The sequence below is a fragment of the Sceloporus undulatus genome, chromosome 6 (assembly GCF_019175285.1).
Source record: "Sceloporus undulatus isolate JIND9_A2432 ecotype Alabama chromosome 6, SceUnd_v1.1, whole genome shotgun sequence".
Taxonomy (NCBI): Eukaryota; Metazoa; Chordata; class Lepidosauria; order Squamata; family Phrynosomatidae; genus Sceloporus; species Sceloporus undulatus.
This window is the reverse complement of record NC_056527.1, coordinates 56,064,752-56,078,751: the sequence shown is the minus strand read 5'-3', so window position 1 is coordinate 56,078,751 and position 14,000 is coordinate 56,064,752. Positions and strand designations below refer to the sequence as shown.

The window sequence follows — 14,000 nt, the reverse complement described above, 5'->3', positions numbered from 1 at the left end:
ATGTTTGTAATCTTCCCAAACAAATATGAATGGTCACTCTTGGAAACAAGATGTTGGACTAGAATGGCTTCTGGTCTGATCTATTCCTTATTCCTGATGATTTTCTACAATGCTCATCAGAGCTTTTGCAACATTTAACCACCTGTGACAACTACAACTAGACTCATATGTGCATCAGGGCATGGGGTTCTTTGCAAATACCTTGGAAAGTTGCCTGATGGAATCATTCATGAGCTATAATGGGAAATGGCTGTTGCTGAAGAGAGAGGCAAACTGAACAATTTAGAGCTGTATTTAATCCGTACTTTATCTGTATTTCAGTTATGCGCTGTTTGGGGGTTCCAGCCAGAAGTGTGACCAATTTTGCATCAGCTCACGATACAGAAGAAAATCTGAAAGTTGATGTTTTCTTGAATGAAAATGGAGAAAAGCTGGACCACCTAACCACAGATTCTGTTTGGTAATCAGATTACTAACTCACGGATCATTTTGATCCAATTGATTTTCTAAAATTCTCATTCATAGAAAAAATAATAATTATCCAATTGATTTTCTAAAATTCTCATTCATAGAAATAGTTCAACCAAATATTTCTGGCATTTTTCTCCTCCTTCTTCCTATACCAATAATGGACTCAGATTATAACAGAAATGTTGTAACAAGACATTTCCTATATTGTAATATTTGTTTAAGGGTTACTCCAAGTTTTAATTCTTGAACAGAAATTACCAGAAGCCAAAGCAAACCAAAAAGCAAAAAAGGTGGCATGCAGTTCTTAAATTACTGCATTTTAGTTCAGCCCTCTACTAGCTTTCTAATATCCCTGTGGCTTTTCAGATACTTCCCTTCTTACCTTGTTGCTTGTGCTTCACCAAAGCCATTCCTTTGAAGGTCAGGAGGCCCTCTGGTGTTCTTTTGGAAACAATGCAAGAAAGTGGAGTTGGGAAAGAAACTGCCTTTCACACTATTCGGTTTTAGCATTTTGATACCCCTTTGGCTACCATGGCTGCATCCTATGGAAACCTGGGGTTTGTTGTTTGGTGGGGCACTAAAGAGCTCTGTCAGAAAATTCTAAATATCTCGCAAAACTACAAATCCCAAGATTCTATAGGATGCCACCATGGCAGTTAAAGTGGTATCAAAGTGGTTCCTGCCAAAAGGGTGAACAAGGGCACAGTCACTTCTCTTCACAGGCACTCAAATTCACATGCATTTTCTTCTCCAAACCTGGTGAACCCAGACTCAGCAGATACACCTCATGTACCTGCACCTATTACCCCTCATGTTTATCTTAAGTGTAGCCCTCAGACTGAGACATGGTTGAGCATTCAGGACTCCATACAGCTTCTCTGCCATGGCTCCTGGAACACTCTATTTCCCTCCATTAACCTTCCCTGCCTTCCATCATCATTCCATTGCTAGTGTCGAATGGAAGGGATAGGAGACGAATCTGGTTATGTTCCTATAGCCAGAGGCAGACCATGGGCATCATCCCTGAAAATCTGCTGGAGTTGAATCCTGGGTGGGGTTTGAATTTTATAGAAGGTTGAAGAGAATACCAACCTCCAGAACAACACGTCATATGCAAGTGGGAGATGGACTTTCATCGTAATATATTATTAAGAGGATGCCAGGCTCAGTCTGGTTAAAACCTGCCCCTCCTATTATTTCTATGCTCCATAGAACCTCTGCTACAGCAACCGCTGAAGGTTCAGAAGAAGTACAGGCTTGGCCTGTAAGAGGTCCCAAGTTCAATCTGAGACATCTCCAGGGGCAAAGAATTTAGGTAGCAGGACAAGAAAATATCTCTGACCAAGACTTTGGAGAGACAAATTGCCACCATTCTTTCCCCTACCTGAAGGATACCTGAATGAACAAGGATGGCCTAGATCCAGCAACAGCCCGATTTAATTTCTTCATATGTCTATTGATTAACCATTTGACATTTTCATAAAGATTTAATTTAAACCAACAGGCCAATTCTTTTTTCCCCCTTCTTGTATCACAGTGTTGGAAAAAGAGTGACTCTCCAGACACTGTAGTGCTGCAACTCCCATCCACCCTAGCCAGCATCGCCAGTGGTGATGGATCATGGGAGTAACAGTTGTCCAACAATATCTGGAGGGCCATAGTTGCCAACCCCTGCTTACATTTTAACATATACTGTACTAGATTGCTTGAACACATGAAGTTACAGTTGCCATTAGTTTTTAATTTTCAGTACTGAATCTTAACTGTCCATAGGAACTTCCACGTATGGAATGATGTCTGGATGAAAAGACCAGATTTGCCAAAAGGCTTTGATGGTTGGCAAGCAATTGATGCCACACCACAGGAAAAGAGCCAAGGTAAGACTTGATCACAAGCAAGTTAAAAATGTGGTTTAAAATTGGTTAAATTTGGCAACATAAACTTTTATTATATCCACTATTTTAAACAAAGGATAAGGTAGAGGCAATAGTGTTTCAGTTCCAGACATGAAAAAATGTTCTCTATTGTACTCCATGCCCCTCCCTGCCTCTGCTTCACGTCCATGGAGTCCCAACATTTGGTGCTAACAAGAACTAACAACTCTTTAGCAATTTCTTGGGTGAGTGAAGCCTTGATGTTAAGACATCTCCATTTGCAGCAAATTGCTGGGAATCTTTTCCTCAGATAATGTTACGCCCTATATCTGACCCTGTTTCAGTAGAGATTGAACAAGATTCCTGATAGTATAACCGGGATGGGAATTGCAACCATGGCTACTAGACATGAAAATGCAAAATAAGTTAGGAGTATTTATCAACTCTCACCTGACAGAGTAAGAGGAGACAGAGACCTCTTTGAAACAAAAATGTCAGGAGAACAAAGAAACAGAAAGAGTGAGAAACGGGGGAGGAAGTATCATTAGTAGCCCCTGGGAAGCAATTCATATGCTGATTTTATACAGAGGGATATTTAGTGTCAACATAATTTGTAGCAGCAAATATCAAAGGACACACCACATATTTCCATATCTGGTAATGTAAAGGATGTGGCTTGGTTTTCTTGATTATCTCTATTAATGAAAACATGGTATGTTATATATTTATTTTTTACAACCCATTCTGATATCCACCTTGTCCACTATACGCAAGTCTCAATTATGTCTGATGCTTCCTAGCAGCAGAAGGTTCATAAAAGTTAAATGTATTTGCGAGAACATGAAACACTAAAGGTAGCAAACGCTTGCAAATATAGAAATGTGGAACAATGGGAAACAGCAGACTGGAAACTGTAACATTTAGTTAAACTACTACTGACTATTATTTTTCTGACAGTGAATTTTGAATAGTCATGGAGTTACTATACGATAGGCCCATGAGCTCTCAAAACAAATGGAGGCAGGAATCAATTAATATTCATTCTTCTCTATAGGGATTTTCCAGTGTGGCCCTACTCCAATAAGTGCAATCAAAAAAGGCGAAGTCTATCTTCCCTATGATTCTAAATTTGTGTTTGCTGAAGTGAATGCAGACAAGGTCTTCTGGCTTGTAAAGAAGAAGGATGGCAAAGAAAAATACATCAGGCTTCGTGAAGAAACCAAAGTGATAGGGAAGAGCATCAGCACCAAAGCTGTTGGAAAGAACGTCCGGGAAGACATCACTGATCAATACAAATATCCAGAAGGTGACCAAGGCAGTGACTCCTTTCTGTCAGAGGGATATAATTTTTTTACACATACACTAGTAACTTAGGGATTTCATGTGGAAACTTCATGGGTGACTTTTATTGTATATTGCTTTTTTAAAAAAATGTATACCCTTAAATGTTTTCAAGTGGGATGGGCAAAATTAATAGTAACCAAATATATATTAGGCCTAAACAGGATGTGTGAAGTCAACCTAATAGATGCTTAGAAATTTAACTTCTAAATGTAACCAAAAAGCCAGAGTTGAAAGCAATCTCCTTTCATGTGCAATGTGGCAACCTGGGTCTAAATCAAGTGCTAGTCTCAGATAGAGTAAACCCATTGAATCAACAAGATTTACATAAATCTTGACTAACAATTTGGCAATATATTCAATAGGGCAACTCTATCTGGGATCAGCAAGTAGATTTAGGGAATGCTGTAGCTCTTAGGGAGATGATTTGCATACTTATGAATTTTTTTGCATAAAGGTGTGGGTAGTTTTTCATAATCTTGGGAAAAAGAACAAGTAAGTGGCAAATGAAATGTGACTCCATGTTTGGTTCTTTGCTCCATTTCCTGTTCTTTCAGAGTCTCCTGAGGAAAGGAAAGCAGTGAAAACTGCTTGCTACTATCTGCAGTCTTGCAATTTGGGCACCTTGGCAGACCAATCTTCTCGGGAATCCCTAAAGGCTGACCTGAAATTTGGGATAGAAGGAGATGAAACAGTGTGTCCAGGGCAGCCCATTGATCTCAAAATTTTTATAAAGAATGAGTCTCTGGGTGCATGGACAATCGATTTTATTGCCTCTTGTCAACTGGAATCATACACTGGGAATGTAGAGGCCAACCTTGCATCCATGAAGCAGACAATCCAAACAGAAGGCAAGCCAGGTGTGTATACAATCCTGCCACAAGGAGATGCCTTCCACTTACCTTTCCTTACAATGAATGTTGCCTATTTCACTAGGAGTTTGAACTCGTATTGAGTGAACCTCCTTGTTTTAGGAAATTATCACACATGGCTTTTAAACTGCAGTTACAGTAATGAAATACTGCCTTTGGTGATACTTATCACACAATGTTGACGCTGACCCATAGCTGCTGTGTATGCCAAGTGTGGTTAGGGCATCCCTTTTCATTGACGGGGAAACCCGTCAATAGCTCCCATTACAAGAAAAAGTAAGCAATCCCAGTACTTGTCATGTGCAATGGCATGTGCAATATTGGCAGTCTTGTGGTGTTACAGTCTCCTCTTCCTCCCCTGCCCCCCTCCCTATCACTATTCCCAAGCAGCCTGGTTCCCTTTAGGGGGGTATTTCTTTTCTTTTTTTAATACTTAAATCACATTACCAGAACTTCAGAATTGCATTAAAAAAAGTATATTAAAAATAATTTAAAATCCCAAAAGGCATGCTTGGTAGAGTAGAGGGAGAAAAGTGGAGTTAAGGGGGTGTTGGGAAGAACACAGTAGCAGCAGCAGCCCCAGTCGCATGACTGTGAAGATGTGGGAGAATGGCTGCTTTCAGGCTGGTATGTTTATGTTTTCATTAATCAGTGCAATTGTAGTGAGAATGGATCTCTTCATGTCCTTAACTGCAAGGCCATTCTGAGTCTTCTGTTTGCAAAGTCCTCTTCATTTTTCTCATATACACACCTTTCATTTGTTTTTTTTTAACTTAGGAGTGGGAAATATCTGAGAAGTAAATGGTGCTGTGCTTTCTTTCTTCTTTGTAATCTTTTCCCACTTCCCTGATATCTCTGCATCACAAACAAAATACAATATGCTAAAATAAGAGGCATCTATAAGAAAGGTACCTGCTTGTGTTGTATTATATTTTACTCTCTAGCTGTATCTTCTTTGTGTTGGTGCAGATATTGAGATCCCCCTGAAAATATCAGCTGATGCTTACATAAAAACATTGATGGATGTAGAAGATGAACTTCTGTTCAAAATCAATATCATTGCTGAGGTTCAAGAAACAAATGAGAAGTTCATGGAAGAGGTGATGCTCAACTTTCAGTATCCAAAACTCAAAGTGGAGGTAAGAAGTAAACGAAAAGCATCATGATGCTGAGATAGGCTGGTGGATGATATTTACAAAGTTGATGAACTGCAAATGAAATAGACCAGTAAATGGAAGAGACCTCTAGAGGCCAAGAAGTGGGCCAGCTGAATTTTTTTAAAAAATTAGCTTATTCAATTCTTGAAAAAGGGTCCATTCTGACATCAAATTTGTTTTTTGGGAGAGGGGAAGGCATAGGAGATGAACTCAGAAAGAATATGAAATATACAGGCTACTGTGGCAACCAGCTTTAATCTCAAAATGTCCATGGGGGGTGGTGACACTGGTTCAAACCATCCAGGTCCCTGAACTAACTATTGGAAAATAGCAGTTGTTGTATCCCATGTCAGTGGGGCACTGGAGCCACTCCAGATTTTAGAGCAGCTCTCCATATGCTGAATCTGTTTAGGAAAGGGGTTGAGAACTGTGGAACACTTCTTTAAAGTTAGTCAAAACCTGTCATGGATTCATGGCCCCAATGACATCGGAGCCATTAGACACCACTGCCACTGGGAGAATCCTGCTGGGATGTTGGGAAGCAAGTGGCACAACTCATTTCTGTGGCAAGCCTGCTACCTTCAGGAAGTCACATATTTGCCTCCCTCATCCAAGAGATGGAGGGAGAGATTAAGGTGGTTGTTTTCCCCCCTCCCTAAGAAAGACTCTGTAAAAGTTTTTTGGTGGGTTTTTTGGACTATGTGGCCATGTTCTAGAAGAGTTTCTTCCTGACGTTTTGCCAGCCACAGATGCTGGCAAAATGTCAGAAAGAAACTCTTCTAGAGCATGGCCACATAGCCTGAAAACCCACAAAAAACTATGGATGCTGACCATGAAAGCCTTCGACTTCACTCTGTAAAAGGTTTGAAAAGAGGCCTGGAAGGAGAATCTGGAAGACAACTGTCTTCTACCTAGAGCATGGAAAGTTACATTTTTAATTCTAACTCCTAGAAGCCTTCAGCTAACATGCCCAGTGACCATGTTGGCTGGTGGGTTGTGGTTTTGGGGGTTGCATTTCCAAGCTCTGCTCCTACCCTAACAACACCCACATCCAGTTTTGTCTTCACCAACTGTTCATAGATGATGAGGTGTTTGCCTGGTTAATATCCCTCTTCTCTCCCAATAGGGAAACCATGTTGGCCCCCAGTTTCATTTAAACAAAACAATGGATAGTACAAAGGGTTTTTTTATTTAAAAAATACAGCAACAATTAACCAATCATATTAAAAACATTAATTTCAAACAGTTTCTAAAAGGCAGCTGAAATATAGTAACCATGATGAAAAATCCATATACAACACACCCCAATTAAAAGATTTTCTGCAACAGGCAGCTAATACTGAAAGGCTTGCTGGCAGAAAGAGGACAGCGTGGGAGCCAGACGGAGTGGGAACCAGACAGAGTGGGAACCAACCTAGCTCTCCATTGGAGGAAATTCCAGTTTGGGAGCAACCACCAAGAAGGCTGCACCCAGTATGCTTATGGTGAAAGTGGGACTGAGAGAAAGCCATCCACCAAGGATCTTAAAATTTGGACAGGCTCATATTGGGGGATACAATATTGTGGAAACATTATTCTGTGCATACAGTTTGTATTAACACATCTGATACCCATTTCTTTTATTTAATTTGTTCTTCTGTATCCCATCTTTGTTTTACAGATGGCAGATACGGCAAAAGTTAATGAAGACTTTACCTGTGCATTCATTTTCAAGAACACACTGTCCATTCCCTTGGAAAAATGCAAACTCCACGTAGAAGGCCTAGGTCTTTTTACAATGGAAACATTTGATCAAGGGTAAGATGGTTGTGGCTCAAAGCTGCTGTCATTTAGTTGTGCCAGCACTGTTGTTTGAACTTCGCTCGCTCTCTGGCCTTGAGAGCTTAATTGCGAGGTTGAATCTATAGCTTCTTCTTTGCAAATCGTCTCTATGCATTATGACAGAGTTGAACCATGATTCTTCTCCTGTCTTAGACCATATTGCAGTTGCACAGTTTCAGAATCTGGACTGAAAGGCCTTGTAGGATCTCCTTGAGATGGTAGAGTTTATTATTACTCCTTATTTCAAAAAGTAACAAGCCAATGCTGTGGCATTGTGGGCAATCCATCCTGATACTTTGAGGAGCGGCAAATGCTTGGGGGCCAGGAGTCAGGTTTTCTCCCCAGTCTACTCTTGGACCACCCCACACACAGAAGGCCCAAATACCTCAATTTTTCTCTGCATTCCCTCTTAAAATGCAGCATTTTGAGAAAGGGCTGCAGAGGAAAACAGGTATTTTGGAGTTAGTGCTGGGTTCTGGGGTGCTTGCGAGGCTGTAGGCATTTTTGCATGTTTTCATGCTTTGAGGTCATAAAAATAAGATTAAAAATAAGATTAAAAATAATAATTGGCGGTAACATTGGGGTTTGGGGGGACTGGTGGGAGGCTTCAAGAACCACAAAAGTGGGTCCAGGGAATACACTTTGATAGCACTTTAACTGTCATGCTTCTGTCCTATGAAGTCCTGTAGTACAAGAAGACTTGTAGTTTTGTAAGGTATTTTAGAATTCTGTGTGAGATAGTTCTAGTGCCTCGCCAGGTTTCTGTGGGATGCAATTCATGGCAGTTAAGATGGCATCAAAGTGCAATAATTGTGCAGTGTGAAACTGACTAATGAGTCTACTTTAGATGGAGCTAGATGCCGAATTTAGGCCATAGTGCTTATAAAAATAACAATCAATTTATACAATATCAAGCACATAGAACAATTACCAAACAAAACAGAAACAGAAAGCAGCCACTAAAAAAGCAACCAGTACAGTATTAGAATTTGATCATAGTGGAAGACAGGGAGTCTGTGAAATGGCTCATCCACAGGGTTAGTGCCTTAACTGGAGAACTCCTCCCTCCTGTTGGACCAAGACTTTTCAGTTTTACCAGTTTTAGCATGAATTCTAATTTTTGTTGTTGTTAACTACCCTCAAATCAGTTTTGACTCATGGCATCCCTGTGGATGAGCCATTTCACAGACTCCCTGTCTTCCACTGTGATCGAATTCTAATACTGTACTGGTTGCTTTTTTAGTGGCTGCTTTCTGTTTTGTTTGGTAATTGTTCTATGTGATTGATATTTTATAAATTGATTGTTATTTTTATAAGCACTATGGCCTAAATTCCTTTCCTATCACAAATGCCTCACTTCAAATGGCAAGAGCAGCCAGTGAAGGTGACTGCGATGCAAAAAAACCCATGATATACCTGTTCCAAAAGCACCTCTCTCTAGAGAAGCCCATATTCTCCAAGTGCCATAGCAGTAGCAGCTTCATTTATGTACTGCCTAAACAGTCTCTAAGCGGTTTACAACCATGGCACAACCAAGTGCCATGGATCTGTGAGGATGGCCATGATCAGTCCTTGACATTTCCAGTTTCTCAGTGGGTGTGAAAATGTCCTGCTTCTCCCATCACACTACATTGCTCGCTTTTGTTTTTGTTTTGCATGGCCATTTCCTGTAGGGAAGGCAAAGCTGCTGGGAAACAAGTAGGCTGGGAAAGTGAAACAGCAGTAGTGATAGAACTGCAGCTTTTGGGTCAGGTATTTCATAAGCTTTACAGCTAACTAAAGGAGCACCTACCTGCACTGCAAACACCTTCCCTGACTGCACTTGCATGGTTCACACTAGTCTCAGTGGAGCACTTGTTCTTTTGCTTCTCGCTTGCTCCTCCTTTCCCTTTGTCTCTTCTCCCCATGACCTCCTCCAGATCAAATGAAAAAAACAAAGCTGCTGGCTTTTTGAATGCCTGGGTTTTCAGCACCAGGCTGTTTGGAAAGCAGAATCTGCCTGTGCCACAAGGCAGTAGATTTCCCTATTTATCCCTTTCCCCTCTTAGAGAGCCTTCTTATAGGATCTATCCAAGAAGCTGCCAATACTAGAGTTGTATATGTGATGGCAATTCTTTCTTTGAGTTCAGAAGTGGCAGCAGTAGGAGAGGGGATCAAGAGCAATGATTTTGTCCTGGTTTTCATCTGTGATTATGGAAGCCTGTTTATACATTTACACAATATTATACACATAGATAATATCCTATGTAGACTGCAGTAAAGCAATTCCAAAAATCTGTGTGCATATACTATAACGTAACTATAATTGTGCACTAACTATTATATACTATGATGAAGCTCAACATCTTGTATTTACAGTGGGCCCCTGGTATCCATTGGGGTTTGGTTCCAAGACCCCCTGTGGACACCAAAATCTGTGGATGTTCAAGTCCCATTTGATACAATAGGTAGTAAAAGGGTGTCCATTATATAAGACAGCCAAATCAAGGTTGCTCTTTGGACTTTATATTTTTTTTAATATTTTAAGCCATGAACGATTGAATCCATGATTAAAAAATTCCATGGATACAAAGGGCCGACTATATTTCATTTTTATTATCCACCTTTCTTCCCCAAATGGGACTCATATGTGCTAGATTTTGAAGGTTGGACATCTAAATGTATCCACACTATATGGTGGGTGCCTTATCACGTGTTCACCACACATCTAGCATTGTAGCCATGGCATGAAATGTCAGCCTAAAGAAGCCATGTGTTGAGTTTATGTACAGGCCAGTTTCAATCCAACTGTTGCCCACAGATCCAGTGATCTCTTGTGGGATCAGCAACTGTATTCTACCTGGAACCACCAGAAACCATCTGCATCAACTTCTCATTTTCCTTTTTAATCAAGGATAGCTCTATGTGCACCATACTTTATGCAGGCAAGCAGAGAAGCCTCCTCAATTGTAGTAGAAGGGAAAACCTACTTGTGCAGATGCTATTTAATATAGCTGTTGATTGAAGGGTCTACACATAATTTAGTGCATAAGGAGGTGTTGTTGTTGTTGCTGTTGTTGTGTGCCTTCAAGTCTTTTCTGATTTATGGCAGTCGTAAGGTGAATCTATCATGGGGTTTTCTTGACATGTTTCTTCATTGGGGGTTTGTCATACTTTAATAATATTGTACTCTTTTATATTTTTGTCATTCTTAGGAACATTGCACCTGGAGGAATATTTAAATGCAAAATAGTGTGTGCACCAAGGAAGACTGGGCTGAAGAAGATAGTGGCCAAACTGACATCCACCCAGATAAAAGGGATAACAGAAGAAAAGGTTATCTGTATTACTAAGTAGAGCATTCCCAAATGCTGTCAAATGGGGTACTTCTTTGAATGTAGTACTTTGACACTGCTTTGCATCCTTGACAACACAGACATAATGTTAAACTGTGAGAGCTTGGGTGACTTAAGGCTATAGCTTATAATAATTATTTAAGTCTTTTCTTGCATATATTGAGACCTGAAAGCTTGTGATGACTAAAAATGTGATTTGTAAAATCGGGGGTGATATGTCAACAGTTCTGGCAACAATTTGGCCCTTTTGACAGTGTTTAGCTTTGTAATTTGCAAAAGTAGAAACTGTGTACTGCTCCAGAAGTCTTCAGACAGCAACTCCTCAGCAGCTCTAGTAAGCGTTGCCAAGAAATGCTGGGAATTGCAATCCAGCAAAAATCTAGAAGGCCACAAAATTCCTAAACTTGATCTAATGCCAACAATTCTTTCACCCTTCTTGCTCTCTTAGGTAGCTTTGCCAGCTGCTAATTATGACTTATTATTTGTAGGCTTATCTACAAAGCTGCATACAGCCCCAATTCAATCTCTCTCTCTCTCTCTCTCTCTCTCTGTTTCTCAACATAGTAAATTAGGTTATATTTTATATATCGCACTGAAATTGTTCAGTTTTAACCAAATCTAAAATTCTTCACTAAGCAATATGTGCAGACCTGTTTTGGTTTTATATTAGGATGTTAACTTCAAATAGTACATTCATCTCAAAATGTACAACTGCCAACCTGTGAGTGAGCTTAGGTACTTAACTTTCCTTCTTACACTGGGAATAAAGATTATTACTGGCACCTGTATTCTCATTTGTCTATTCAGCTGGTTGTCTTTCTATTCCACTAGCAAATTTAAAGAGGAACACAAGGATGCAAGTAGAGGTTCACAGTCTTAGGCATCCTGATGGTGGATACACTGATCTGTTTTTGTTTGCAATTGTGATCTGAGATGATGGGAAGATTGCATCAGAAATATTACAAATGAATAATTGCAACAAATGCAATGCTCAACATAAGTTCTTTGACTGGTCATCTGTCCAATTATTATATAATACATTTCTTTCTGTGTTGGGCTCCAGTAGCAGTGTATGGCATCTCTCATTAAGATTCTATTACAGCTGTACTAAGTAGTTTAGACTAGCAGTGGTGTCTTATTTTGGCAGATACAGTAATATGTTCAACAAATAGGAACATTCTACTTAAATTGGCGTGTTTTTGTCTTTTCAAAGTTATTTCTTTCATCTGCTCTGGCGAAAGAAAATGTTTTAGCTTAATTGCACATAATGAATGGAAAGCTTTTCTTCTGTGTTTCTCTCTCAGACCATCAATAAGCATGCCAACAAAAAGAACATTAAGCAGATAACACATCTGCAGGACTAGACTCATTCTGACCTCATTTTACAGCGTTGTGAATTGATATGTTATAGGAATACACAGTGAATTAATGGTTGACACAGGACATTTCCACTCCCAGCTTTAGTAGTTTAGATATTACAAAGATGAGATATGCTTTTATGTGTTTCTAGTGTCTAGGGATGTAATTCTACACTAATTTTCTTCCCAAAGAAAGCAACTGGTAATTTTTGCAGTTTTCTTCCTGCTGTGAGAAAATCTTCAAAATCCACCAATTTCAAAGCCTATTGGTAATCTGGTACTTATTCTGCACAAAATTCACAATGGGTTGTTTTGCATAGAATGCAGCATTTTCTGCATGGGAAATGGAATTTTATTCCCTCTGACTGAGCAATTTTATCTCTATCTATTGATATTGTTGAAATGCTATTATTCCTGTTAATAATTTATACAATTGTTGGCACACAAGTAGTTTTCTGGAGTAGCTTTCATCTTTCATAATAAATATTGTTTTTTCTATTCTTATCCAAATATCAATAGAGGTTCTATATCAACAGAACCTATTAATAGAAGTTACAACCCTTGGTAACTGCTGGGGTTTGGTTCCGGGGGTCCCCATGGATACCAACATCTGTGGATGCTCAAGTCACATTATATACAATGCTGTAGTAAAATGGTATCCCTATAAAATGGTAAAATTAAGGTTTGCTTTTTGAGTGTGTGTGTGTGTCAAGAAATGGAAGATTGAATCTGTGGATAAAAAATCTTGTGTATATGGAGGGCCAAATGTATATCTGTATGCATCTGAGCACCTGTGCCCATTATGCATGCGCCTGTGGGATATTTGAGACATTCTCTTTACAATAGCTGTTTGTACCCCAAACCTGTGGTACTCTCTCAGTGCTGCTGATTCTTCCCCGTTACACACTATCCCTGGTTAGCACTATCATACAGTGAATTCAGAAATCAGACAACACTCAGTGTATAAACCATTTGCAGAGCTGATAATGTCAATTTCTATATAAAACACCTAGAACATTTCAAGATGTTGCATAATTTATAAAAATGGAACCAGGCTCTGTTCTCAAACTTATCATCTGAGAGGAATAATACATGAAGGAAATGTTATGGAGAAGGTAAACAAGTCCAGTTACCAGAACCTTTTTAGAACTACCGGTGTAGCCCAATGAAAACTGGAACCACAAGAGCACATGGGAATGGCCCAAGGTATTCCTCCCCTTCCTCAGCTACAGGTAGCTGAAATGTCTGGTAACTGCTAGCAGTTCCAGGAAAGGGACAATACACAGCAAAACATATTGGACCTGATTCTTCAGTGCAACAGCCACAGACCAAACCAGCCTACTGATATCATAAGAGCTCACAAGTGAGGCATGTGTCTATTAACAGTCAGTACAGCTGCCCAAGGAGAGTAATGTGGTTGGCACTCTTTTGTCATTCACTTTCCACTGTCAAATGGATATTATTTCAGAAGCCAGGAGAGGCAAAAGTGACATTAGTGCCTACCTCTGCTAGATTGTCGCTTTTATGCATAAGAGCCCTGTAGAAAGGAATATGATGCCAAAGGGACAGGCGAACTCCACTCTCAGAATGTGCACCCAGGCCAATTGCTGGAAAATTCACACAGATGGTTGGCAGTGGCAGAGGGTCAGATTAAATGGTCCTTGCATCCTTTCCAATTCTGTGATGCTAGGATTTACCACCCCCTCTAAAGGGCCGGTTGTTTTGTGTGTGTGGTAACTGTTGTATAAATCCTGTGAGTCTGAAAAAGTTT

The 14,000-nt window shown here is 39.8% G+C and overlaps 1 protein-coding gene across 1 annotated transcript in view; it reads left to right on the top strand.

The window, feature by feature from the left end:
• LOC121933026 (protein-glutamine gamma-glutamyltransferase 4-like) overlaps positions 1-11,634 on the top strand; it is a 30,841-nt gene extending 19,207 nt beyond the window's left edge. The window contains exons 8-14 of the mRNA XM_042472234.1: positions 322-460; positions 2,245-2,348; positions 3,400-3,651; positions 4,244-4,546; positions 5,528-5,697; positions 7,376-7,512; positions 10,731-11,634. Of these exons, the coding sequence (XP_042328168.1) occupies positions 322-460; positions 2,245-2,348; positions 3,400-3,651; positions 4,244-4,546; positions 5,528-5,697; positions 7,376-7,512; positions 10,731-10,872 (1,247 nt within the window). The 3' untranslated portion in view covers positions 10,873-11,634. The remainder of the gene's footprint in view (positions 1-321; positions 461-2,244; positions 2,349-3,399; positions 3,652-4,243; positions 4,547-5,527; positions 5,698-7,375; positions 7,513-10,730) is intronic.
• Positions 11,635-14,000: the final 2,366 nt, after the last annotated feature.